At 37.0% G+C, this 26,835-nt stretch overlaps 1 protein-coding gene across 1 annotated transcript in view; it reads left to right on the top strand.

The window, feature by feature from the left end:
* The window catches only part of LOC136172965 (EGF-like and EMI domain-containing protein 1), a 559,648-nt gene that overhangs the window by 470,316 nt on the left and 62,497 nt on the right, over positions 1 to 26,835 (top strand). The window contains exon 6 of the mRNA XM_065942121.1: positions 2,684 to 2,806. Within this exon, the coding sequence (XP_065798193.1) occupies positions 2,684 to 2,806 (123 nt within the window). The remainder of the gene's footprint in view (positions 1 to 2,683; positions 2,807 to 26,835) is intronic.

The raw sequence follows: 26,835 nt of genomic DNA, 5'->3' as shown, positions 1-26,835 counted from the left end.
TGAGCATGCGCTTGGGAGAGAGAGAGAGAGACCCCTGGCCCTTTGGCTCCTCTTTTTATATGTTTTTTCCTCCCCCTGGGCCTGCCCTATGTAAATTGGGCTAGCCAGGAATGCTCTTTGTTCTACCTGAGGTCCTCACTCCAGTCCTCAGACCTTCCTTTGTTCTGTTTTCGCAGGCTTTCCCCTTCGTTGTCTTTTAGCCACCGCCATTCTGGACTCCTTTTTCCTATTCAAACGTATGGTAGTCATTGTTCTTCCATCCTACAGATGAGAAACCTGAGTCTCAAAGAGGCAAGGTTGATAGGCTAATAAGCTTTGACACTAATATACTTTTCCCAAGGCTCTCTGACCCAATGTCCAGAGGAAGTTTGATTTGCTTTTTTTTGACTGTTATGTATATTCTAATATATTATTGAACTATGGAATTATAGTTCTGGGGGCAGACTCAGAATATGAACACACTAAAACAGTGAAAGAGGAGTCGTCCTTAAAATCAGTGTCCACTCTAATCTTTGGGGTGAGCCCAGTGATTTTTTTTTAATTGTGCACTTACTTGGCTTCTTTAGTCAGAAAATTACTGAAGCTTGAGCAGGAAGTGAGGTGGTCTTATTATGCTTCTTTCTTTAAAATTCCTTTTTAATATGCACGTAATACCTGAAAACCTTTCTTGTGAGAAAAACAAAAACAAAACAGAACATTATAGATGTGGATAAACTTTCTTGTCCAACACGCTTATCCTGTACCCCACCCAATCTACATGCCTTCCTTCCCTCAGCAGTCATCATTTTATCTGTGCACACCTTTTAAGACATTTTAATTTATAATACTTATGTATGTGGAGAAGGAAATGGCAACCGGCTTCAGTTTTCTTGCCTGTAGAATCCCATGGACAGAGGAGCCTGGCAGGCTACAACCCATGAGGTTGCTAACAGCTGGACACTACTGAGCACACATGCATATATAAATATATAGATATATATGATATATTATGAAAATTTTTGATGATTCCAAGTGCTGAAGTGTTGATCGTTATGTTGGGAGGACATATGACTCTTGAGAATTAAGAGTTTTATTTGTATGTTTAAAATCAGAGGAAGGAGATCTAATTCAGCAGCTGACAGAACTAAGATTCAAAATTATATCTCAGCCTTGTGGAATAATACCCTAAAGCTAGAAAGAATAAAAATTTAGCTAGCATAAATATTAAAGCCCTGCACAAAGTATGAGTAACAAATGGAGAATTCTGATTTGATGTTGGTTTATATGGAAAAACTTAGTGTTTTGATGATCACAGACTCAAAATTTAATAAAAATTCTAATACTATGAAAATTCCATAGTTCTTATCTCTAAAATAAGATTCCTTTAAAAAAATATCAGAAATTAATCCAGAATATCTAATTTTAGAAGGAAAATACAGTAAACTAGTAATGTTTAAATGTGGGACTCATTTTGTGATTTATATTTTTCTTCTTTTTCATAAAAAAATGCCAAGTAGAGGAAATTCTTTTTCTTCCCTCAGTACAAATGCCCTAATTTTCACCACAGTACAAAATATCCATTAGGATTTCAAGGTCCTATGATAAGACACTGCAATAGTATTCCTTCCCAATATTGTGTCTTGAATAAAGGTCTTGCCCTGTGGAATTAAGTCTCACTCAATGTAAAGCTAATTATCTATTATGATTACATATTTTAGTGAAGAGTATTCATACTCCATATTCTTTGCTGGAATGGAACTGGAGGCAGGGGACTCAGGGACATTATCTGCATGAGACACGCACGTACTAAATCTTGACCGCTGCCTGATTTTTACTTTGACATGTCACAAAAAAGATTCTCCAAACAAGAAAATTTAGACGCTCTTATGTCACTGATTATCTGAAAAACTTGACCTATGTTTGTGGTTGTCTTCTTGTGATTTTAGATATGTAAGTACTGACATAGGTTCTGAGAGAGAAATTGATGTTCCTTTCCAAAGGGAGACAAATACTATCTTCATTTATCATAAATTTGACTGATCCAAATACATCGGTGCCCATGAGTTTTGACCTCTTTGTATTTATTTTAAATTAATATCACTTCATGCATAATCATACTAAGTATTTTAAAAAAATGAAACCTTGAGTGAAAAGCAAGAAGCTGAGTCAATGGAGCAAATGTATTGATGTATTTTTAAGAACTCCAAATCATGGCTTTATTTGAATTTATCTAGCTCTGCCCTAATGTCCACCGTAGCACATAAGAAGGAGAGTCAAGGTCTTAACTTTATTACTGACTTTTTTCAGCAGCATCAGACCAATAATATGTGTTTATCTACTCGCCTGTGCTGCTCCAGATAGAGTAAGTAGCTCATTGTAATTCTCCCCTCCAGGTTTCCTTCCCTAAGGACATATCTATATCTCGGATCTGTCTAATTAATCAGGATGTGAAGAATAGAAAATTGTGAAACAGTCCCTATGCTCATTGTGGCTAGGCTTTAAAAAGCTCAATAAAGTTTCTGTCTACATTTTCTTGTTTATACTGTGGAGTAAAATGGATCAAACAGGCAAAGATTTGTGGCAACAGAGATGGTGCCTTTGCGCAATAAAACACATACTGTGTATCAAACAAATATTGTACCACTTCTATGAAGCTGACATTGGAATGACATTGTAATCCTGGCCATCTGTCTTCCTCCTCTAGATGTCGATGAATGTGCGGTGCTGAATGGAGGCTGCCAGCAGCGCTGTATTAACACTCTGGGCACCTTCCACTGTGAATGTGATACGGGCTACAGACTCCATGCTGATGAACGCACCTGCATAAGTGAGTAAATATTAGAACCAGCTTGAAGTCATTTTCAATGAAAATCGACCTGCTCTTGTAGGGGCAGGAGGAAAAGGTTTTTCTGTTGTAAAAATACCAATAGAAGCTGACAGTGTTCAAGTACAATTCTCTCTCTTAGAATAAAAAGAAAAGATATCTTGCTATTAAAAGACTAAAAAGATGGTGAAGGAAATAGAGAAATTAACATTCACAAGCAAAACTTGGATTTCCAAACATGTGTCTATTTCCATAGGGCATCTTTACTGCCACATGTAGTAAAGTATGAATTTGTTAGTTGTTGCTTGTATACCAGTTCAGCACAGACTCTCAATGAAGAGAAGAGGCTATAACAGTCACTAGCTGCAATGTTCACTCATTTCAAACCAGATTCAGAATTGGACTTGTGGTTATAATAGCAAAAATTATAACAGATTATGCACCAGGGAGCTTATGGTTGCTCAAGAATAGTTAAAACTACACACATTAAATCTGAGGTTACTATATACTTATCATGTATCAGAATGTTCTTAGATATCAGTTTGGGGTAGTAGAATTATTATTTGAAGTCTTGGTATGTTTCTCAAATTTATAAATTTGCTAAAATGACTTTGTACACAGGAAAAAAAATAGAATAACTTTTAAAACACTGTGCTTCCTGTATGATTTATAAATTATTTTTAACTGAAGTGTTTTTTCATTGAATGATGATCCTCAGATGGCATCAAGCACATTTTGATTTCATCTCCGGGTTCCTTAAAAAAATATCTATTACATTGAAAGAGTAACATGTTATACAACAGCATTTAATTGCTGGTTTAATTGGTGTAGGGCTTGTTAGCTTGCTCATTTACTCAAAATTATTAGCATTTTATGAATATTATATAATTATGAAGTTTCAAAGAGAAAACAGCCAGTTTTGCTTAACTTCATAGTATATACTCTCTCTTTTTTGTAACATATTTTATAGGAAATGAGAGAAAGCCAGAGGAAACAGATAAAGATATCCTAGTCATAGATCTGATTTTGACATGAGAGAGTAGAGGTTTGGGGAGCAAAAAAGGACTTTTCCAAAGTTGAGTGATCATGTAGGTAGAAGCCAGGGAACTCAGTATCGTGATAACTGTGTCTACAGCAAGCACCCTAGTGGGTCAGCAGCTCACGTATGTTTATTTAGTCCCTGAACTACCTTCTTCTTTGCAACTTGACTGCTGGTTGCAATAGGATCCCTTTCCCATCTCCATCTCCAGCCCCAACCTGTAAGGACGTCAGCTGTTGCATCCTTAAACTGCCGCTCTAACTTCTCTCAGGCACAAAATGTTTTGGAACAGGATTGCCAATACATGCAGATGTGGCATTTATAGGTAAAGGTTGACTTGGTGAATTTTTGTGTCTGCCATAAAAATACTTTGCAAAGTAATGCATTATTTAAATGTATGATATCTGATTTTTGCACTAAGGCAAAATAAACACTCTAGTACCCAACTAAAGTACCTTTTCGGGTATAATTAATTTTCTAAACTCTAGCAGTTATTATCTATTTCTTAGTAAAATCATTAAGCTCTTTCCTTGTTCCTCACCATCATTGCTCTGGAAGTTTTCAATTTTTGTTTCGGTGAAATCAGGTCAAAAGTAGACTTGGATAAGAATATTATGGTTTATCTTTTCTGTTTCTATTCCTTAAAAGTCAATTTCTATTATACAAATACATGGATACTATGGCAAGAGGGTAGTCCTCATCTCTGGAGGAGGGCATGGCAACCCACTCCAGTATTCTTGCCTGGAAAATCCCATGGACAGAGGCGCTGGTGGGCTACAGTCCCTGGGGTCGCACAGAGTTGGACGTGATGGAAGTGACAGAGCAGTAGCAATAGGGTATTTGCAGCTCCACAGACTGATCCTTTTTTGTGCAGAATTTCAACACAGTGTACAAATTAAAAACTAAGTTAATGAGAAATATGGATTTCATGATTGCATCATTTTAAAGCTTTTCACCCATTGGGTATCATTCTACAGAAGGACTGGATTGAGAGCCCAGAAAGTGACCTTTATGGAAATTTTCATGCCTCTCTCCTATGAATATATTGAAATTTTGGTTTCAAAGAATGATCCTAAAAATCTCAGTTGACACAACTACAGCATTCTTGTTAAAATGAACTCAAGAAGAATTTAAGCACTTTGTAGTTAAATACTCATAACATGAGCCGGAGGATAAGAACTGTTTGTTTTCTTATTTGTTTTGAAAGAAAGAATGTTCTACAGAGAACTGAGTCTTACATTGGTTCCTATTTTGAGTAATATTGTAGGAAGGATCAGATATTTTAAAACACAAGAAAATCAAATTAGCTCACATCCCCTTTGGGATTTTTTTACCTGGCAGAAAACTGAGAATGGTAGCTGATGCTTACCAGGATATTGTAGTAGACAGAAATTCATCATGACCTGTGGCAGAGTCACAGAGGAGAAGTTGAGGTTATGGAATTTTATGATTCCACTACTTAGAGTACCGGAAATTAGGTGTCTTCATTTCTCCCCTCCTCCCTACCTTCTTTCTCTTCCTTTACCCTCTTCTGCCCATCAGTCAGAGGCTTAGGTTAGTGTGAGCTTTTGAGCCTCTGCTGTTTTTTGCACTTTCTCTTAATCACAGCTACAGCAAATTTCTTGTACTCCAAACCCTTGCAGAGTTTAAGATGACTTCATTTCAAGAAAGCATGCTGTCTCTAAGGGCTGTGCACTTGTGGTGACATATGGCCAGCAGTTCCTGGTCAGCCTCTGCCAGATAAAGTTATACAAAGTGGTGTTAAGAGAGGGGGTCCATAATACCCAGCTACAGTGTACAGGCCACTTGGCTCCCCATGTAGTACTGCCTGGACTGCTGATAAAATTTGATCCCAATAAAACTGGACTCTTGGCCTCAGTGACCCTCAGTTTGAGTACCTGAGCTTGTCTGCAAATTTTTGCAGTGCATGTCATTTTTCTGGTGATAAGGGCTTATTATTTTCATCAGATTTTTAAAGACATCTATAATACTTCAGAATATCCCCCGTATACTTTTGCCTTAAGATGGTGCTTCTTTAAAAGGTGTATATGTAGGCGGATTCCATGATTCTGTTGTATAATGATATAACATTGACAGTCACACAACTCTGTCAATGTGAGGCAAAGCTTCTCAATGACCGCTTCTCCTTATACCTTCCTTTATAATGGAATTCTGGACCAGAAATCTAGGTCCGTGACCTTGGACAGCACAGTTACACCTGGTTGATGAAGGGTCCAGACCCAGCATGGGAAAGCAGTCAAAATAAAATTTTGGCTTTGCTATCAGTATTTGCAATCAGATTCGCTTTGCTCTCAGTATTCTCCATTAACACAGATATCACCAAATAATTCGTATACTTTTAAATTTCCCTTTACTTGGAAACCAACAGCTTGAAAAATAGAAACTAGATTTAGCAACCACCTGAAAAACAGAAATATTCACATTAGTCCACCATTGACTCTCATCTGTGGACTATAGAAACAGTGGTGCAGTGGACTCCAATTGTCGTGTGTCCTTTAGCAAGTCACTTACTCTCTCTTCATCCTGTATTCCTCATGTGGTAAATGTAGAAATTGGACAAAATGACAAAGTTGCTGCCTCTCTAAAGTATTTTAGTATTATAGAGTTCCCCAAATTACTAACTTATTACAGATCATCTGTTAACCTGTATTTGTTAAATTCCATTGGATTCTGCGGAATAATTATTTTATAGAGCTTGTATTTTATTTGAAAAGTATTTAAAGAACTTAGACTTTAGGAAGTCCCACATACAAACAGTGTGTGAGAATTTTATATCCAGTTTAATAAAAATATAAAATGAGAATTTTATATCCAGTTTAACTTAAATGTTCTTAATAAAAACAATAATTATATGCCAGTTTTTTTTGAAAATACTATTTTCTACATCATAGAATCTTATTTTGGAGGAATTCAAGGACTCATCCAGCTTAGTCTACTTTAGAGATAAAAGGTCAAAGATCCAAAGAAATGAAGTAAATTTTACTCTGAAAATAAAGGAAATTAACTTTCAGGAAAATCTGGCTAACTTCACTTGTTATCAAATGCTTTAAAATAACTTCTGATAAATATTTTAAAAGACTAAGAAAAAATTTTAAAGTGCCATGAAATGAAATTCTTACATTCTGTTTTAGTGGAGCTCAGGGTTAAAATAATGCATTTTCATGACAGCTATTGATGAAAGAAATCCACCTTATATTATCACCCTGTAAGTACAAATTTATCACTTCTCTCTTATATTTCTATCATATGCTGCAGTAAGCCTGACTACGCTCAGTTCTGCAAGTAAGTTATGCCCTTTTCTGCTTCCACACCTTAGCTTACTCAACCTAGACTCTAGCCCCCAAGTCTCCACCTGTCAGAACTCTACTTACCAAGTTCCATGCTCAGTGTCAATTGGCCTGTTAAGCCTTCTCAGGTGACCCCAGCCAAAAGCATTCCTTCTTTTTCTTCTAATACCATATAATTTAGCGTTGCCTTAATGACACATTATACCATATCGTTTTATATGTGTGCAGTTGGGCTTCAGACCAAAGGAAAGACACTAATGACCTTCTAATTATCAGCTTTCACAGGAGTCTTTTCCATGCCTTTTTCAATGGCCTCTGACACTGTTAACCACTCATTTTTCTAAATCTTCCTCTTGACTTCTTGACAGCACAATTTTCACCTTTGACTGCTGCTTCTCTGTACTTACAGTCTTGTTACCTCGTTCTGACTTTTGATTATCTTCTTTCATCAGTATGAACTGAGCTATGTCCCTCAAATACATGTTTTAAAGCCCCAAGTTTCAGCATGATGGTGTTTGGAGGTAGATCCTTTGGGAAGTAATTAGGTTTAGATGAGCTCATGCACGTGGAAGATCTCATGATGGGATTGGTGCTTGAATAAGAAGAGACACCAGAGAGATTGGGCTCCCCACTGTACCAGGATCTGGCTGAATGGCAGCCATCTGAAGCCAGGAAGAGAGCACTTACCAGAAACCAAACCGTACTGGAACCTTGACCTTGAACTTTCCAGCCTCCAAAACTGTGAGAAAATTAATTAGGCCACCCAGGCTGGGGTATTTGTTACAGAGCCCAAGCAGACTAATGTACTTCTCTTTTCTCCTTTATTCCCCCTTCCCTAGTCTATCTCCATTTAATTCTACCTTTAGACAAAAGTCGATACCTATAAAATATCTGGCAAGTATTAGTTAAACATTAGCTATTATCAAGTTGCTGCTGCTAAGTCACTTCAGTCGTGTCTAACTCTGTGTGACCCCATAGACGGCAGCCCACCAGGCTCCTCAGTCCCTGGGATTCTCCAGGCAAGAGTACTGGAGTGGGTTGTGTTTCAAGCTTCTCCAGGCTATTATCATAATAAAATGTAAAAAAATATAAGGACTTTACTCAGATGGATTTGCTTGTTGAGGAAAAAATTCAAACTTGCAGTATTTCTAGCTTTTGGACCCTGGACAAAAATACATTATATTAGATAGCTTTGCAGATTTTCTCATTGTTGACAGGCAGACTTTTAGTAGATATGACTAAAAATATGTAAGGATAATGTAGACTAAACTCCTTTTATTGCCAGTGGATATTTTTTAGCAGTCAGGGACTAGGTACCAAAATAATTTAATTACCCAAATTTTCTGTATTTAGCTGTGTAATTTGCATTTAAAGTAACTTGTAAAATTTTGGCTATAATTTGTTGTACCTCACAAAGTCTTTGTCTTTCTATTTTTTGTAACAACCTTGTTAAAAATGCTCAGCTCAAATCTCCATTCATAATCATGTCCTTCTTCTGCTATATTTGTTGAAATTAGCCTTCTCAGAGGGGTGAAATAATTAAATGATTGAAAGTTTTAATGCTTGCATAGTTCTCTTACCTCTCTTTCATGCCTTCAGCACATGGGTTTATTAACATGTGTACTCACACATAAGCAAATGGAATCACTGGTGTCTGCACAGAGAAAACTCAGATAAACAACATTTTAATTATTTTAGTCTTTAATACAAAAATTCTTTATTTCCACTTGCTGGAAATGGTCAGGAACTGTTTTTGTTCAATGGTTCCTTTTTGTTCTCACAAAATGAGTTGGGGGAAAAGAAGAAGTAAGGTTACCTGGAGGCTGTAAACCAAAGGTATTTCTGTGTGTTGAAATGTGAAACATAGTAGAATCAGAGGTCATATCTTAATTCTAAATAAACAGAAGTTAGGTGTCACGAAAAGGGTAGATGTACAGCCTGGAAGCTTGATTAAACAGATATTCTTAGTAAAATTTTGAGCTTGAATAAATTTTCTTTCATCGGATTTTTATGTTTCACATTTTAAGATAATACTAACTTTAGTATTCTTGCCTAGAGAATCCCGTGGACAGAGGAGCCTGGTGGGCTACTGTCCATAGGGTCGCACAGAGTCGGACACGACTGAAGTGACTTAGCATGCACGCATGCATTTGGAGAAGGTAATGGCAACCCACTCCAGTGTTCTTGCCTGGAGAATCCCAGGGACAGAAGAGCCTGGTGGGCTGCCGTCTATGGGGTCTCAGAGTCGGGCACGACTAATGTGACTTAGCAGCAGCAGCAACCACCTTAGAAAAGGATTGAACACAATTAGATGTGGTGGTCTTCACATAATAGATTTTTTTGTTTTTGATCTCAATGTTCTGATCCATGATGTCTAGGTTGTATTTGATAAAAGGAGTGGAAGATTCTTTCTAGAGAATACAAAGAGATTTCCCTCAACTTGGAGATGAAAGAAGTTAAAGACTTTCATTGAAACTACCTTTTAATTAATTGCATTATTTATGAAGACAAATTAGAAACAGAATTCATTTCGTATGACAGCTGATGTCTTGAACAGGGCAATGTCAGGTTAAAAAAAAATTGTTTAGTTTGTCAGGTGGTTGGCATTTCTCAGTCATTATCAAATTCATCGCCCTCGCAATATTAATCACTTTTGTGTGCTAGGTGATAAATTTAATTCTCCAAGTTAATTTAGGGAACACATCTCTTCTGCCCTTCTTGACCCCATCTGTGGCCTTAAAAAAAAATCATGAACTTTCCAAGTGTTTATCCATTTTGTTGATGATTAACCCAATTCAAAACCTTTTCCCAAATTCAGTGGATTTTAGGAATGCATTTAGAAATCTTTCCTTTTCTACAGTTTTTCTATAGTCTTCAGACTTGGGAAGGTAAGACTGGCAGTTTTAGGCAGAGACAGACTGAGGTCTGAATTCTACTGCATCATATAACAGTTGTATGATCTGTGGGCTCTACTCCATGTTGTCAAAGAGTCAAACATGACTGAGGCAGCTTAGCATGATCTTGGCCGGGTTTTTTAACCTCTCATCTTTAGAGTCCATATCATCTTTATCTCTTTCCTCATCTATGTCTATACTTAATAAGACCAGTATAATAACTCACAAAAATCAACATTATACATTGTACAAGGGAATAAACCTTATAAAGAGGGATGTATTAAATATGCTAGGATGGGGAATGGGAGAGACAATTAGTGTATTCTGGGGTTAAAAATGAAGCAAGAGCAGCCCTTCCAAGGAATGGGGAGTGATAAGAATTTTCCTTGAGCTGGGCAGTATGATAAAATCTACCTTCTGTATCCAAAATTAAAACAAGACAATGTGATAAAATGTTAGCACAGTGGTCTTCATGCTTTCCAGTTGCCTTTTCTTTTCTTCTTTCTCTCTATTTGGAAAGTATATTCACAGATCTTCCTTCTTAAGCTTCTATAGGAATTTTTTATAGTTATATTTGTAAAATATTTTTAACAGTAAGATTTTCATAACATATATTGTATCAAATAAAACAATAAAACCCTACTTTTAAGCACTAAATAGTTTTGTTTTCTTATGTTCCCTAAATAATTTCATAGTGCATTACAGGGTACCCTTTGTATGGGATGAATGAAAATATGAAGAGATTAAAACAGCACCTGGCACATAGTCAAAGTTCAGTAAATGATGGCTTGAATCAGCAGCTTATAATCATTATTTATCTATTTTTATTATTTTCCCACAAACAGAGCACACATTCAAAACACAAAGATGCTAAAAATGGGAGATTCTGTATTGTATGCAACTAAAAGTACAGCAACTTCTCTCTAAATTGTTTATGAAAATAGAGAATAGAATTTAGGATTTTGATAAAAATAATGCTAATCTGAAAACAACATTTCATGGGGGGAAAGATATCAATGTTTCAGGATAGCAATAGTAACTTTACCACCTAGTTATCCCATATAAGACATGTGTGACTTTGGACTTTCACTTAACTGTTCAGTTATTCCATTTCTCCACATGTAGGGATTGGTGAGGAAAAATGACAGCACAGGTAAAATCCTTAGTGCAGTGCCTGACACAGAGCAAATAATCAGTGAAAATTCTATCATGATATTGATATTAGTTCTATACTTGCAGTTGGCTGTGTGAAAGTCACTCAGTCATGTCCGACTTTTTGCAATCCCATGGACTATACAGCCCATGGAACTATCCAGGCCAGATACTGGAGTGGGTAGTTGTTCCCTTCTCCAGCGGATCTTTCTGACCCAGGGATCAAACTCAGGTCTCCCACCTTGCAGGTGGATTCTTCACCAGGTGAGCCCCCAGACTAAATAAAATTATGAAGAGTCAGACACTATAGTTATCATTATAAGCTTACTTTGGTGATCAGATGGCTTCCTTTGGGCATCGTGGTTGCTAGCCTTTTAGCAAACATACGTTGATTCTTTTTTCTTTTTTTTTTTTTACTGGAATATGATTGCTTTACAATGTCGTGTTAGTGTCTGCTATACAATGAAGTAAGTCAACCATGTGCATACATACATCCTCTACCTCTTGGACCACACTTCCACCCCACCCCCATTCCTTCAACAACTCCCTGTCTCACTTTTCTTTCTTTCTTTTTTGCATTTTGGAGTTTTAAAGCAATATTCAAAACTATATTTTCATTGTATGGTAAAATATTCTCATTTATCACTGGGTTGAAGATTTATATCTCCCTGTTTCCCAAAGCACTGGAGGCAGTAAGCTTTAGGCAGCTTATGCATTTTCACAGGGTCCAAAGTGCAAAATGATATGAAACAGAAAATAGGACTGCCTCCATCTAAAAGAAGCGGAAGGATTAAGCACTTGCAAATACCAGATATGAGCATAACACTTAAATCTAGTAACCTAGTACAGCGTTCTAGTGACTGACAAGAGCCACATGGTTTAAACCAGGTTTGCATTTTTAACAACAATAATCATAGAGGCATTTTTTTAAAAATTCAGTAATTTCAAAATCTCTTAAGGTATGCATTCCTTTCATTTTGCAGAGAAAACAGAAATTTTCAGCTAAGAGCCTACCCAACTTTTACTCCCATCTAGAACTTTTGGTATTATTAGTAACTTTCAACACTGTCTGCTTTGCTCTTCAACTGAGAAGGAAAGCACTCTGATGTTATTTCAAGCTAACCCCATCCTGCCCCACCTTAGAATCTTGCTCAAAATTTTGGAGGTGGATGGAAGGAAAAGACTACTGTTGTTCAGTAACTTAGTTATGTCCAACTGTTTGTGACCCCATGAACAGCAGCACGCCAGGCTTCCCTCTCCTTCACTGTCTCTTGGAGTTTGCTCAAACTTGTCTATTGAGTCAGTGATGCCATCCAATCATCTCATCCTCTGTTGCCTCCTTCTCTTCCTACCCTCAATCTTTTCCATCATCAGTGTTCTTTCCAATGAGTCAGCTCTTCACATCAGGTGGCTAAAATATTGGAGCTTCATTTTTACTATCAGCCCCTCCAATGACCATTCAGGGTTGATTTCCTTTAGGATTGACCTGTTTGATCTCCTTGCTGTCTAAGGGTCAGAGTCTTCTCCAGCACCACAGTTTGAGAGTATCAGTTCTTGGGCAGTCAGTCTTCTTTATATGAAAGAGCTTATGGAGTCATCACAGAAGTGGAAGAGAGCTGGGAGAGAGTTGTGTTTTGTAATCCACAGAGGAGAGAATGTCAGGAAGGAAGGAGAGGTTGTTACATTCAAGGTTTAAGTAAAACAACCGAAAAGTTATTTCTTGAAATTATCAGTGGACAATGTATAAACAAGCCTGGCAAAACTAGCTTTAGAGGGAAGTTTTATTTTAAGATAGAAAGATGTTGATGATAGAAGAGAAAGAAGGGCATATTAAGATCAAGGTTCTTTATCCTAAAACAAATCTCCTCCCTAAAACTGCTTTTGCCAGGCTTGTTTATACATTGTCCACTGGTAATTTCAAGAAATACTTTTCAAGCATTCTGTGTAACATCCTGAAAGTAATGACTGCTCCTTCCTTTCTTCCTGACTTTCTCTCCTCCTTGTATTGTAGGAAACCGCTTTCTCTTGGTTCTCTTCCATCTTTGTGATGACTCCCTAATCTTTCTCATACAGTCTTTCCCCTCTGTTGAACTCCAACATTTTGTCCATTTCTTTACTCCCTCCTCTGTGATCATATCCACTGGCAAAACTTTACCAACTCTAATTAGCTATATATGGATGAGGTCTACATCAATATTACTAAATCAGATCACTCTCCTTGTTCTCTGGACCCAGAGATCCAGCTACTGCTTGAAGCCTTTATTGAGGATCTGAGGCTCTCATTGAGGGAGTCTCAAGCATTGGAAACTTAGTGGACCTAAAATTAAATGTATCTTCTTTTACCCTCCACCTCCCAAATTTCTTCTTCTCCGAGTAGTAAGGACAGCTCAGGTTACCCTTTTTCCAGGGCAGTCTAGTGTATCTGAAGTTACTCATGACTCCTCTCTCTTCCTCCTCACATCAAGCTCTCCAGTAAAACCAGTGGGTGGTTTCTCCTCAACACCCCCAAAGAGCTGGTTTCACTGTGACTACTTTCATTCTTGTCCTCATTATTTCTTACGGAAAGGTTTACTGTAATTGCTTCTTTCCTGATATCATTCTTCATAACTGACTCCTCCAATCAATTATCTAAACTAATGCCAGAGATATCTTTTGAAACTATAACTTAAAAATTATTTTACCATCCTAAAACCTTTGTTTCTCTATAGCCTTTAGAATTAACCCAAATTTTTTACTATGGTTTACAACGTGCTTCAGGGTCTGACTCTGTTACTTCTGTGTTACTTGCCATATTGTGACTCTGCATTTCATAGTCCAGGCTCAGAGACACTGAAAATTTGTAGTATGTAAAGTGTGCCAGAAGTTTCCACATTCCTACGTCTTGGTCTTAGTGTTCCATCTGTCAGACACTCTCTGTTTCTGCCCGTACTTTTTGCCAGGTTTGAGTGCAAGTCAACACTTTCCCCTTTCTCATTTATTTTGTCTCTAACTCTCCTCACCTGACTTCTGTCTTTCAAGGCAAAGGTTAGAATCACCTTCTCTGAGGAGACTTTCCAGATCTGTTCTCATACTTAGAATCCACATTTGTCACCTGCTTTATAAGATTTATAGATGCTTTCAATGGTGGGACACAATATAAAGACACTCAGACAAGAAGAACCTTTATTATTTACAGCTCCAAATAGAAACTCCCTGGTGGCGCAGATGGTAAAGCGTCTGCCTGCAATGCGGGAGTCCTGGGTTCAATCCTTGGATTAGGATGATCCCCTTGAGAAGGAAATGGCAACTCACTCCAGTACTGTTGCCTGGAAAATTCCATGGATGGAGGTGCCTGGTAGCTATAGTCAATGGGATTGCAAAGAGTCATACACGACTGAGCAACTTCACTTCATCATCATCTCCTGCTTTGCGGGCAAATTCTTTACCATCTGAGCCACCAGGGAAGCCCTATATGTGGCAGGTGGTCAGGCTAAACTCACAGTCTTCCTGGGGTTTAGGTATTTTGAATAACTCCACTAGCCCCCAGGAAGTCTGTGAGTCTAGGGACCTCTAGCAATTGACTGTGTGTATATCTTAACTCTGGAATGTTTGATAAGGGAAGTAATTGGGGTGGGGGCTTAGTCTGTGAAGGGGAAGAGGGTTTTGAGCCATGACTTAAAAACAGCATTTGTGAAGTATTACATCATACACCACATAGAGTCAAGGATAACTCTCTAATAGAGCCTCTCACAGTGGATTATAAAGACTTATTGTCTATCTCTCCCACTAGCATGTGACTGAAGGGTTAATTGCAGAGACTTTTTAGCCTATTCCTAATGTAGCTTTCTCTACCCCATTTCATGACATGGTTCTTAGTTTACTGCAGTGGTTATTTTTTGTACCTTTCCCCTTCCTTTTAAACCATAGCTTTGGTGGTTCTATTATAGGTATGTGTAGACCATATACAGCCACAAATTACCTGTGGAAGTAAATTGAATATAAATGGAATAAAGCTAATTAAATCCAAACCTAGATTTATCACCAGGCTTCTTGTAAAAGCATCATGGACAGAATTTTAAATCCCAGATTTAGCAAAGATATGAACCTGCCATTCAGTGGGATGATCTGCCTATTGGTTCTCTGAAATCCCAGGTCTTGCTGTCAGTGACAGAGCATGTGAGGAGATCAAAGACTGGCCTTCACACAAGAGTGGGCAGAGTACCTAGGGCTTTGTAGACCTAGACCTTGATGCAGAGCAGCCAGTTCATAAAGACAGCATATGTGTATGATTATACATGGGAGTCAAGGGCATAGCTCTGGTAAGAATCCAGGGTGTCATTTCCAATCATTTCCTTTTCATAGGACAAGGGATAAGACACAAAACCTAAGGGAAAGGGCTGGGGCAGTATTTGGAAGTCACGCTGTGTATGGAATCTTCAGGAAATACATACATATTCTGAGAATTTGAGTTCTAATGGCAAGTGGAGGTGTGCCTATAAGCTTAGGCACGGAGTATGATTCAAGTTTGAACCAAAGAAGGAGATAGGCAGGAAAGGAATTGAACTCTGACACAGAAAACTTTTCAGGGATCATTTCTTTAGTAGTCATAAGACAAGAATATAACCATTGACCTAACTAACAATCAAGATCACATGACTTCTGCCCCTGCGGGCTTGCTGGTTGAGTGGATTAAGGCTACTGGGATGCGGGGCATCCTCAGGGAAAGGCAAGTCTCCTCAAGCTTAGTCCTCTGGGTTGACATTCATCCAGAGGCTGAGCAAGCCTAGTCTTTCTTCAGACACACTAATTCATTGAGACATCAAATTATAGAATCTAAGTAATTACAATTTGGGGGTAATTTTGGCTGTGTCCATTAGTAATACTAATGACCATGATTTTTAAAATTTTATCTCTAAACCTCACAACAACCTTAAGAGGTAGATATTATTACTCTCATTTTAAAGATAATGAAACGCAGATTCACAGAGGTTAATACAGCCTTGGAATCATAGGCTTTGGTTTACAGCCCTATGGAGGTCTGGTCTGAAATCAATAAGCACCATGAGGAAGTAGGCTGCAGTATGCTTTATACTTTTTGAAGGGGAAAAGAAGTTGAGTACATCTGCCATGTAACCTTTGCTAAGCTTCTCTCTTCTGGGCTATATGATATGGAAATTTAGTCCTATTTCATCCCAAGTTTGGGAATTTAAGAAGATTCTCTGTGTTCCCTCTTGAAAATAAAAATTGGCTCCTTCTGTAGACTCCCACACTGGTTGGTCTGGTCTGTGGTGGGCTGGCCTTCTGTCTGGGCAAGAACACAAGTCAGACTCTTAAGCGTTCACAACAGAATGTCAACCTTGCCTCCCCAGGGTCTGGTGTCTAAATCTTATGGCTCTCACTTCAACTGAAAATGTAGAGATCCTGCTCTACAGGCCTGTGTTAGAGGATTTTGACTGTGAACTGAATGGGAGCCAACATTCATCCAAATCTCCCTTAAGACATCTGATATACAGAATGCATAGTGAGAAGATCATAAGCCTTGGCACCAAACAGCTCTAAGTTAGAATCCCAGCTTTGCACCTAACAAGCTGTGTGAATGTGGGCCTGTTTTTACATGATAACAATGGCCAATATTCATAGAGTGTGTGTTATCTATTGGGGCACAGTGTTATGTTTATATTCACTGTTTCATTTACGCTTCGTAAAACACTGTGGGCTGGGTACTCTTGTTATTACTCTTTTAGCAATGTAAAGAATGAGGTTTAGAATGTTTAAACAACTTGAGGAAGGACACTTAGCTTGTAAGGGGTAGATATGGGATATGCCTTTTAGACAGAGCTGATCAATTGAATCCAGTTCTGAAAACAAACATCTGTTCAAAAGGAAGGTGTTTGGATGATTGGACTTATTGTTAAAGCATTTTAAGGAAAGAAAAGACACCAATTAAAACTTAAAGGGTTCATAATGTAATGCTATGTGGAAAATGGGTTAGCCATATATAAATCAAGGAGAACAAGTCAAGCTTATTGCCTTATGACTGGTGAGCGATCCTGGCCCTTTGGACTGTCACAGTTAAGAAACTCAGAAGCTACAGAATTTTTACCTATGTATATTGAGCCATATGAATTTTTAGAAGAAATCTATCAAGACAAAAAATTATTCTGCTGACTCTTTTTTAAAGACTTTTTAAAGCTTTTGTTTTTCCATTTTTATTTTATGTTGGAGTTTTTATTTGATGGGTTTCCTTGGTGGCTCATACAGTGAAGAATCTGCCTACAATGCAGGAGACCCGGGTTCAATCCCTGGGCCGGGAAGATCCCCTGGAGGAGGAAATGGCAACCCACTCCAGTATTCTTGCCTGGAAAATCCCATGGACAGAGGACCCTGGTGGGCTATAGTCCATGGAGTTGTGAGAGTCAGACATGACTAAGCAACTAACACACACACACACACACACACACACACACACACACACACAGTTGATTTACAATGTTGTATTAATTTCAGATGTACACCAAAGGGATTTAGTTATACATATACATATATTTATTCTTTCTCAGATTCTTTTCCCTGATAATATAGGTTAACACAGGGTATTAGCTATATGAATTTTATTTTACAAAAAAAAGTCATATAAGCCATATACAAATTTGTAGTTTGATTTTTCAGAGTTTTAAAATTAGTTTTATCAAAATCAGTTTAGCCATTTGTATATTCATTCTAAGAACATAAGATTTGCATCAAATTCTAAAATGTTGATGTATTATTTAATAACAAACCTAATGACTTGTAACAGAGTAAAAAGAAAGGGATTCCAAGGTTTGTTATTATCTGACATTGTTTGAATTTTGAGTTGAAGGTTTTGTATTGTATGGTTTCACGTGTACTAGAAGTCTTTACTATGTTGATCCCTACCGAATGAAATTCACAGTTTATGAACCAATAGCAATAAGAGTGCTTTTGCCTGTTACTTGGCCATAATCTCGGTGCTCACATTCATTTATTTGAGAAGTGAATATAGTATGTGGCGCAAACTTTTAGTAATTGCAGTAGAATGGTTGGATTGATTTTTCTGCCTCTAATGTTTTCTCTGTCGTATGTTGGAAAAATATTTACAATTTCAATTTTCTCCTGAATTCAAGGGAAAAGAATGCAAATTTTATTACTTTACCAAACTGACTAATTAGTCCTCTTTGTCTAGAGGGAATGCTCTGATTCCTACAACTCGCATTTTTAAAATTTCTTAAGTTTGAAAACAGTTTAGTTTCAACCTGGCCTTATTTCCAAAAGAAAATAATTTAACAATATTATGTATTTCTCATTATAACTTTTATGAGACCCCATGGTATAAGAACTACACTGTTTCATCTCTTAGTATTTCTATGAGGCTAGTGATAGTTTTACTAAGTGCCATATTACAAAAGTATCAGAGCAATAGATTAAAACCAGAAAGAAAAAATTGTGTATTAGTCCTTGAAGCCGCACTCTGAGTGTCAAAATAGACTGTCTTGGTTTTTCAAACAGTTGATTAAACACAGTACATGGAATTTAAATTTGTATGGAATCATCGAAATAGAAAATATAAGATGTGGAAGAATAGGCTTCCTTCATTCCAATGAGTGGCATATTTGCTAACCCCTCTCCTTGTAGAAAGCATGAATTAATAAGTGCTGAATCTCAAATTCAGTAGGATACATCCTACCTTGCAAGCAAGAATTATGAGAACAAGAATAATTGATCTTCCACGTGACCCATTAAAACAGGTCTCATTTAATGCGATACTGTTTAAAACTGTCTCTTTCAAGTAGGCTAACCTGAATGTAGGCCCCCTTTTTTGCACTTTACAGCAACACTGAGCAATTCCCTCAACCATCCCGATCAGAGGACCTTGAACTGAGAGCACATGTTTAATGATGCCTGGACTAGCTATTGATTAAACACTGACAATGTTCAGAGGAATTGAGAATCAAAAAGCCTCCCCATGGCCAACTCTGCCATGCTCACTTCTTAATAGATGGCAAAGGAGGATTCTAAATGAGATCTGCTGCCCTGCACATCCTCAGAACTCCACAGGCAGTGGGATTAATTTCTGCTTCGCAGTCCTTTGGAACTACCATGTCTAAAATGTCCAAAATGAATACAGATATCTATCCTTTTTTATTTCCTTATTCCTTCTTTTTAGGAAAAAAAAATTCTCTTATGAATTCAGTGCATAGAGTGATACTGCTTTAAATGTGGAATGATGAAAGTTCACCATTAATTAAAACATAAAGAATCAGACAAATCCTAGGACTATAATTTAAGTTGAACGACTCCATAAATCAAGCAAGCAAACAAACAGAGAGGTTAAAAGAAAATAGAGAATAAGAGTAAGTAAAAAGGAGAAAAATGATTTGAAGCCAGAACTAATAGTCACACTGCCATTGCTCTATTAAATTGGTTAGTATCCAGAGGCTTAGATTATTTTTAGGGTATTCTTTTGTCTGGGTAGGAGATTGTGACCCAGAACTGTGAAGTGAGGCTGTTTCTACACTTTAAAAAATGTGATTTTCAATGATGGAACCACCCAACTGTTTTACCTTCAACAAACATTGATGGAACCCCTAAAGGGTGTCAGGCACATAGCTTGATGCATCCCTTTTAAAGTTATTTAATCCCCCCAATGATGCTGTGAAATACACATTATAATTATTTTAAAGATGTGAAAACTGAAGCTTGGAGGAATTAAATAAATCTCCTATTATCAAGCAATCAGTAAATAGACAAGACTTAAGTCAAACTGCTAGAAATGGTTAGAACAAGGATTTAAATACAGATACTTTGAATAATATTCTGTTGAGCTCAATGCCATATAATACCATCTTTAGTTGAATAATATACATTTAATGAAAGATTCTGTGGGAACCTCAGATTTTTTTATTGTTTTATTTTTCTTTTCTGACTTCCTAAGGATTACATACCTTGGGTAGGAGAAGGCAATGGCACCCCAGTCCAGTTCTCTTTTGCCTGGAAAATCCCATGGATGGCGGAGCCTGGTGGGCTGCAGTCCATGGGGTCTCTAGGAGTCGGATACGACTGAGTGATTTGGAGAAGGAAATGGCAACCCACTCCACTGTTCTTGCCTGGAGAATCCCAGGGACGGGGGAGCCTGGTGGGCTGCCGTCTATGGGGTCGCACAGAGTCGGACACGACCGAAGCGATTTAGCAGCAGCAGCAGCAGCAGCACATACCTTGGCTAAAAAATTTTTGGAAGTAAAAAAATATGAATAGGGAGAGAATAAAGGGAATCAGAAACCCTCTCACTCGGAAACAGTTCTTGTTATTTGGACTTCTTTCATTTCAGTTTTTTCTCTTCTTTATTGAGACCATGTCACCTTTTGCTATCTACTCCTATAAGAACACACATACACACACATACACACATGCAACCTTAATGTATAATAAGCTGAAACTATTTGTAACTGACTTTAAGGCAAATGCCTTTTGATATTTACATAAATATACATAACATGGAATTTTTTTCTTTTCTAAGTAATACTGACTACTGTATATTTGCATATATTATCTGGATATTTTTCATTACTGTTTTCTAGGCAAGATTTAAAGCAGGAGGATTAAGATAAAAGAAGTTAAAAGAAAGCATATTTTAAAACATTCTTGAAATCTCTTGTCAAAATATTTTCAAAATTTTAATATGATTTCTTGATCCATTACCACTATGATAGTTCCTGTCTTATTCTTACTAGCATCACATTTTATTGTCCCTTTTAGTGTTCACTAATTTGGTAAGTAAATCATGTGTGTTTTTTGCTCCCTTCATTTAGTTCAGATTCTAAAAGTATATGTATAATGTGTGTCTTTTATCAGTTTTTTCTATGGTACTTTTTCTAATTTTAATTTTTTGTGAATTTTGTCCTATATATATATATATATATATGTATATATAGCACTTTATAGAGCAAATATAATCATTATCTGTTATACTTGTTACAAATATGTTTTCATAATTTTTCTGAGCATAAAAGCAATATATGTGATCACAACTTAGAATACATATGTATAAGAAAAAAATGAAGAAGAGTAAAAAATCAATATCATTATTCAGAATTTACCATTGTCAACATTTTTGTTATACTGCTGGAAATTTGGGTATTGAGTCCTAGAAAGCTAATTGGAATAGACTAGAAACAAATCTAACGGAGATTCCATGTACTTCAGCACTTTTGCTGTCTATCTACCTATAATCTATCATCCGTATCGACCATCTATCTACTTCCCTAGTATCAATCAATTATCTAGGTAGTCTTAAGAGCTTTTGGACTAGTACTGCCTGTCCTCCTTTCTCAGCAGGTGAGATTCTCTTAAAAAGTGTAACATAAGGGAAAGCCAGAACTCCGAGGGAATGATTCATCAGAGGGTTCCAGCTCTCTACATTCCCTAATTCTAACAATACCATGCTTCATCGGCACTGACATATCTGCTACATGACTGTTAGAACCTTCTCAGGGCCTCAGAGCTAGTGCAGAAGAAATTCTTTGCAGAGGATATATACTAAACACTGAAGTTTTCTAGCCGGTATAACCAAGCAACTGTTGGGAGAAAAACTTCTGACCTTTCATATGGTTTTATTCAGGAAGGGTCTGTGACCACATTAATTCAATATATATTTAAAGTTTGGGACATTAGTGGATCATCACCTCCATGATATTGTGCAAAAATGCACAATTTTAAGAGCCTAAAAGCATTGATATTAAAGAGGAAATTTTGAAGAGAACAATTAGACAAGCATAATCATCAATCTTCTAAAGGGACTATTAAGATGACACAGAATTCCCAATTTTTGACTATAGATTTGGAAACCAATTTCTTAAGAGAGCCATGTAAGCCTTGAGGAGATAGTTGTCCTCAGTTTGCTAAATTCAACCTTTTTCTACAACGCAGAAAAATGACAAAGTGGAAGATTCTTAAATGTGAGTTAACATACACTTCTTTTTCTTTCCCAACAGAAATGCAATCATACTTTATATAACTTTCAGCAACTCTTTTAAAATTTAATATGTGCCCTCTTCCATATTATTATATATTAATATATATATTATATATTATATTATATATATTATATTATATTATTATATTAAAATCTTTTTAATGACTGATACTCCTTTTTCTGTTAAATAGTTTCTTTAATGATTTATCTGTTTGTAGACATTTTTTGTGTTTTCTCTCTATGCTGCTGTAGTGAACACAGTAACTGCTAAGCACATTTATGCCAAATCTTTGAATATCTCCAGAATTATTTCCTTAGTATGAATCAAGATACCAAAAATGATGACCTCAGAAATGATGTTTATTGTTGACTTGTCCTCCAGAAAATGTTAATTTTCTATCAGTCATATTTTAGGAAAACCTGCCCTTTTTCATTATGCCCAAATAAGACCTATACGATATATTTTATTTCATCATTTCCCAGGTGTGATTGGTGTCATTGCTTGGGTTCCCTAAAAACAGACTCCAAGATTTTTGTGCAAAAAATTTACTAGGAATGACACAAGTAAGGGGTAAGTTTAGCAAGATAGGACAGAGGGAGAAATTGAAGTACGATGCAACTTCAACAAGGGTTCTACTGACTTGTCAAGAGAATTTGAGAGCTGGGGTGTCCTTTCAAAATTGTCCAGTCTTGAGGCAAAGCAACTGGGACTCAGTAGCCTATAACAACCTGCAGCCTGACGTGGGAGGGGCATGACCTTAAATGAGGAGTTTCCCTTCAGCTGAGGGCTCCTCTTCTGGAGAAGTACTTGGCTGTGAGCTGTGTGCTGCCATGTCCAGCAGTTGAGGGATGTCTATGGTTGAACTGAGTGACGTTGCCGGAGCTTCTACTGCGCACCACGCCTTCTTCCACCCAGATCTACTAGCTTTGTATAATGACTAGTCCTCTAGGCTTATGGTTGCTGTCTTTTTCAGGAAAATCGGCAAGAGTAAAGTTAGTGAAATCAGCTATAGTCCCTGCCACTGAAGCTGGTCTTGAGGTTGAAATTGATGCTTAACATCCTTCTCATTGCAGGTCTAGATTTTTCTCATCCTCCTTCTTTTACCAAGTATCATAGGTAGAGAACTCTGGGAAACAGGACTCTGAGATGTGCAAATAGGGCATGAGGGAAGCAGAATTGTGTAAGTGGATGAATGAATTGAGATGCAATTACAACCAGCCTCAGGCAATTTTCTGGAAATGTCAGAGCTAGAGTAGCTTTTCAGATTGGCCCCAGCTTTGCACAGGGCAGCAGGACTTTGTACTCTAACACTGGGCTAGTCATTAGGTGAAGGCGGCTAGAGCAGGACATGTGACCTTGGGCAGGGTGTCTCTCTTAATCTAATGACCCTTCTCGAAAGGGATGCAGATGAAATCTGTCTGTTGCCAATACCCCTAGGAGCTGAAGTAATGAGAATTTCAGTCCCAAAATGGAATCTGGGCAACACACTATGGTGTCCATTATAGTAATTTAAAATGGCATCTCATTATTATTGTAATTTATTAATATATTATTTTTTGTGTATTAATATACATTTTAAAATGTCTTGCATATTTCTTTCTTCCATTTTTCTATGGAGGTAATATATCATTGATTTGGTTTTTTAGGTCACATATGTTGTAAATATTTTGTTTTTCAGTATATTCATGTTTAAATTTTATATAGCACAAAATATTCATGTTTTGTTTTTGCATTTGTTTCTTCCATTTAAATTTTAAGAGTCTTCTATCTAGCTTACAAATAAATATAGATAATTTTATCTAGTGATTTTGTAGTTTTACTTTGTTAGATTTGAATGTTTAATCCATTTGGAATTTACTTTGGTGTATGATGTAAAGCAAGGACTTAAATTATATGTGTTTTCCAGATAGTTCAGTATTATCCCAGCATCATTTTTTAATGATCTTTCTCTTCTTTAATGATTTTAGGCTATCTTTGTGAAATATTAAGTACATTAAGTTCTTTTATGTACCAAGTTTTGTCTATCAGATATGATTTTGAATCAATCAACTTGTTTATACTAATATCAGAAGCATATTGCCTAAATTATTAGTTTTTTAGTATGGCTTACTACTTAGTTGAACCAAACTACCAGAGGGAAAAAGTTACTGACACAAGAGTAGATGATTATGATTATCTTAAATGCTGAAATGTCTACTTTTTTCAGCTTCTATGAACATATCTGTATTTCTTCACTTCTGACCTTTGGTCTATGCATTTTGCCATTTGACAAATATTAAATTCATTAAGAAAATGTCACACTCTTGTGTTCTTCTATTTTTTCCCTCTGCTTTTCCTTTACAGTCAGTTTTTGAACAATCATTTAGCCGCATGTTTCTTTTCAAATTTCTTGCATTTTTCTGTTTTCTGTTACACATGATACAACTTAAATATTTATCAAGTGTTGGATGATAAGATCGTCATTTCCTTTCTGTGTCAACTCCTTGGCCCTCACGTCTAGAACACTTGACAATGTGGCAAGCAGATATTTGGGAACTTCCCTGGTGGCTCAGACTGTCAAGAATCTGCCTGCAATGCAGGAGACAAGGGTTTGATCCTTGAGTCGGGAAGATCCCCTGGAGAAAGGAATTGCAACCCACTCCAGTATCCTTGCCTGGAGAATTCCATGGACAGAGGAGTCTGGCAGGCTACAGTCCATGGGATTGCAGAGTCAGACATGACTGAGTGACTAACACTTTCACTTTACTTTCAGGCAGATATTTTTAACAGTGTTATATTGAAATACACTGAAATAGCATATAGATGTGTGCTATACTTTCCTTTTATTTTTCTAAAGGGATGCCATTCATGAAACTCTGAATTTTAAAGCTGGATTTACTTTCAGGGAAGTTCTAGAGACTAAATTTGAGGGCCTCCAAACTTTATTGAAATTTTTGGAACTCACAGGATGGGAAAGCTATGTAGTCACTGTTTTTGTTCATTTATTTTTATTAATTCCACACATGTACTGAGTGAAGGACTGCCTACATAATAGGCAAGGGTGAGTACAAAACTGAAAAGTGGGATACCTTGTCCAAAAAGTATTAAGAATTTCAAGATGATGATGGCAAAGCATTCAGCCAAGTATGAGACCCTTTTGAAGCCACCCAGACTTTTAACACTCAACAGAGCTGGATATGACTGAACATAACCCATATGCTGTTCTGAGCAGTGGCATTAGTGTTGGGAAGAACTGACGTTGTGGTTACTGCCCTCATGGAACTCACAGATGCAGTGAAGTTGAAAGCAGAAGAATGTTCATTGATTTCCTTGAGTAGTTCTCTAATATCTTCTTTAATTCATAATCAGTTTTAGAAAACTGATGACTTTACACTCCTTCCCAGTCCCCAACATAGTTTTTTAACTGCAGGGTCCTTGGATATAATTTTGCAGGGTCTGTTAAATGACCACTGTGTGCAAGACACCCTACTATGAGCTAGGTGAAGATAAAATAAAATTAAAAACTTATTTTCATCATTAAAAAAAATCATTTCCAGTAAGGCAGTATAAAAGCCCTTTGTGGAGCATTTTTTCTTATTTCCAGTGGACATGCGTGTACTATGAATTGTAGCAGCAGCTGGAAATTTTCTTCTCATTACTCTGACTCCCTGAAAAGATATTGTCCTCCAAATGCGAGAAACTCTGTCACTAAGGAAGAAATACATCTTATTAGAATGAAAATGTTGTAGATAATGATTGTATGGTTTCTCATGAGTTTGGGACTAATATATATGTGATGGTTTTCTTTGGGGGAGGGGGATCATATCAAAATGTATTAGCCAAAGAACCTCAGGAGTAGGTAGGAAATAGACAGAAATGGATTTTCTTTAGCAATTGATTCCTCAGCGTGCTAGTTATGCCCAGACAAGCAAAGGATATTTTGACATCTGTTTTACTTTGTTTCTGGCCTCTTCCAGCATTCAAGCTGTCAGCTCTTGCTCTGTTAACAATGGGGGCTATGAGCTGTGGTGTATTCAGATCACTGATGAACACTACTGGCCCTGCAGCCTTTCACACCACCAGCTGAAATGAGATGGCAGATACTATGAGAGGAAGTCACAGTGAATACATATTACCTGCTGCAAAGGAGCAACGTGTTGAGAGCAGTGAAACTTTTTCCAGCCTTCTGTACCATTTTGCAAGATTGTGTGTTTGAAACAATCATTTTCCCCCCTACAATCAACTTCACACGTTGCTTTCCATAAACAGCTGTTGCCTTTTTTGTCTCTGAAACCCTTTGTGTCCTTAGCTTCACATTCACTCACGTTTAAGGCAGGGCAGCCAGAGACAGCAATGTGGTTCACGGCGATGAAATGTGACAGCATTCAAGAATTTAAAGTGATGTTAAGTATCCCACTGAGTTTAGAAGAATCACAAACAAAGATATCTAGAAAATGTGGAGATGTACAAACTAAGCAAGATGGGTGAGGGCTTTTATTCTCTGCTGCATATTTTGTTACTTATACATCAAGAAGAAATGGTCTGCAGACTCCATTGAAAAAGCTGTATGTATCCACAGTAATGTTTTTGATAAAAAACACGTCCTGCTTTTATTAATATATTTATTTAATTAAAATTCCCTGAAGAGACTCTGGATGCTAGCTTCAATTTTTTTCAGTTCAGGAGGCGGGGA

Source organism: Muntiacus reevesi, chromosome 8, assembly GCF_963930625.1.
Source record: "Muntiacus reevesi chromosome 8, mMunRee1.1, whole genome shotgun sequence".
Lineage (NCBI taxonomy): Eukaryota > Metazoa > Chordata > Mammalia > Artiodactyla > Cervidae > Muntiacus > Muntiacus reevesi.
This window is presented reverse-complemented; position numbering and strand designations above follow the sequence as displayed.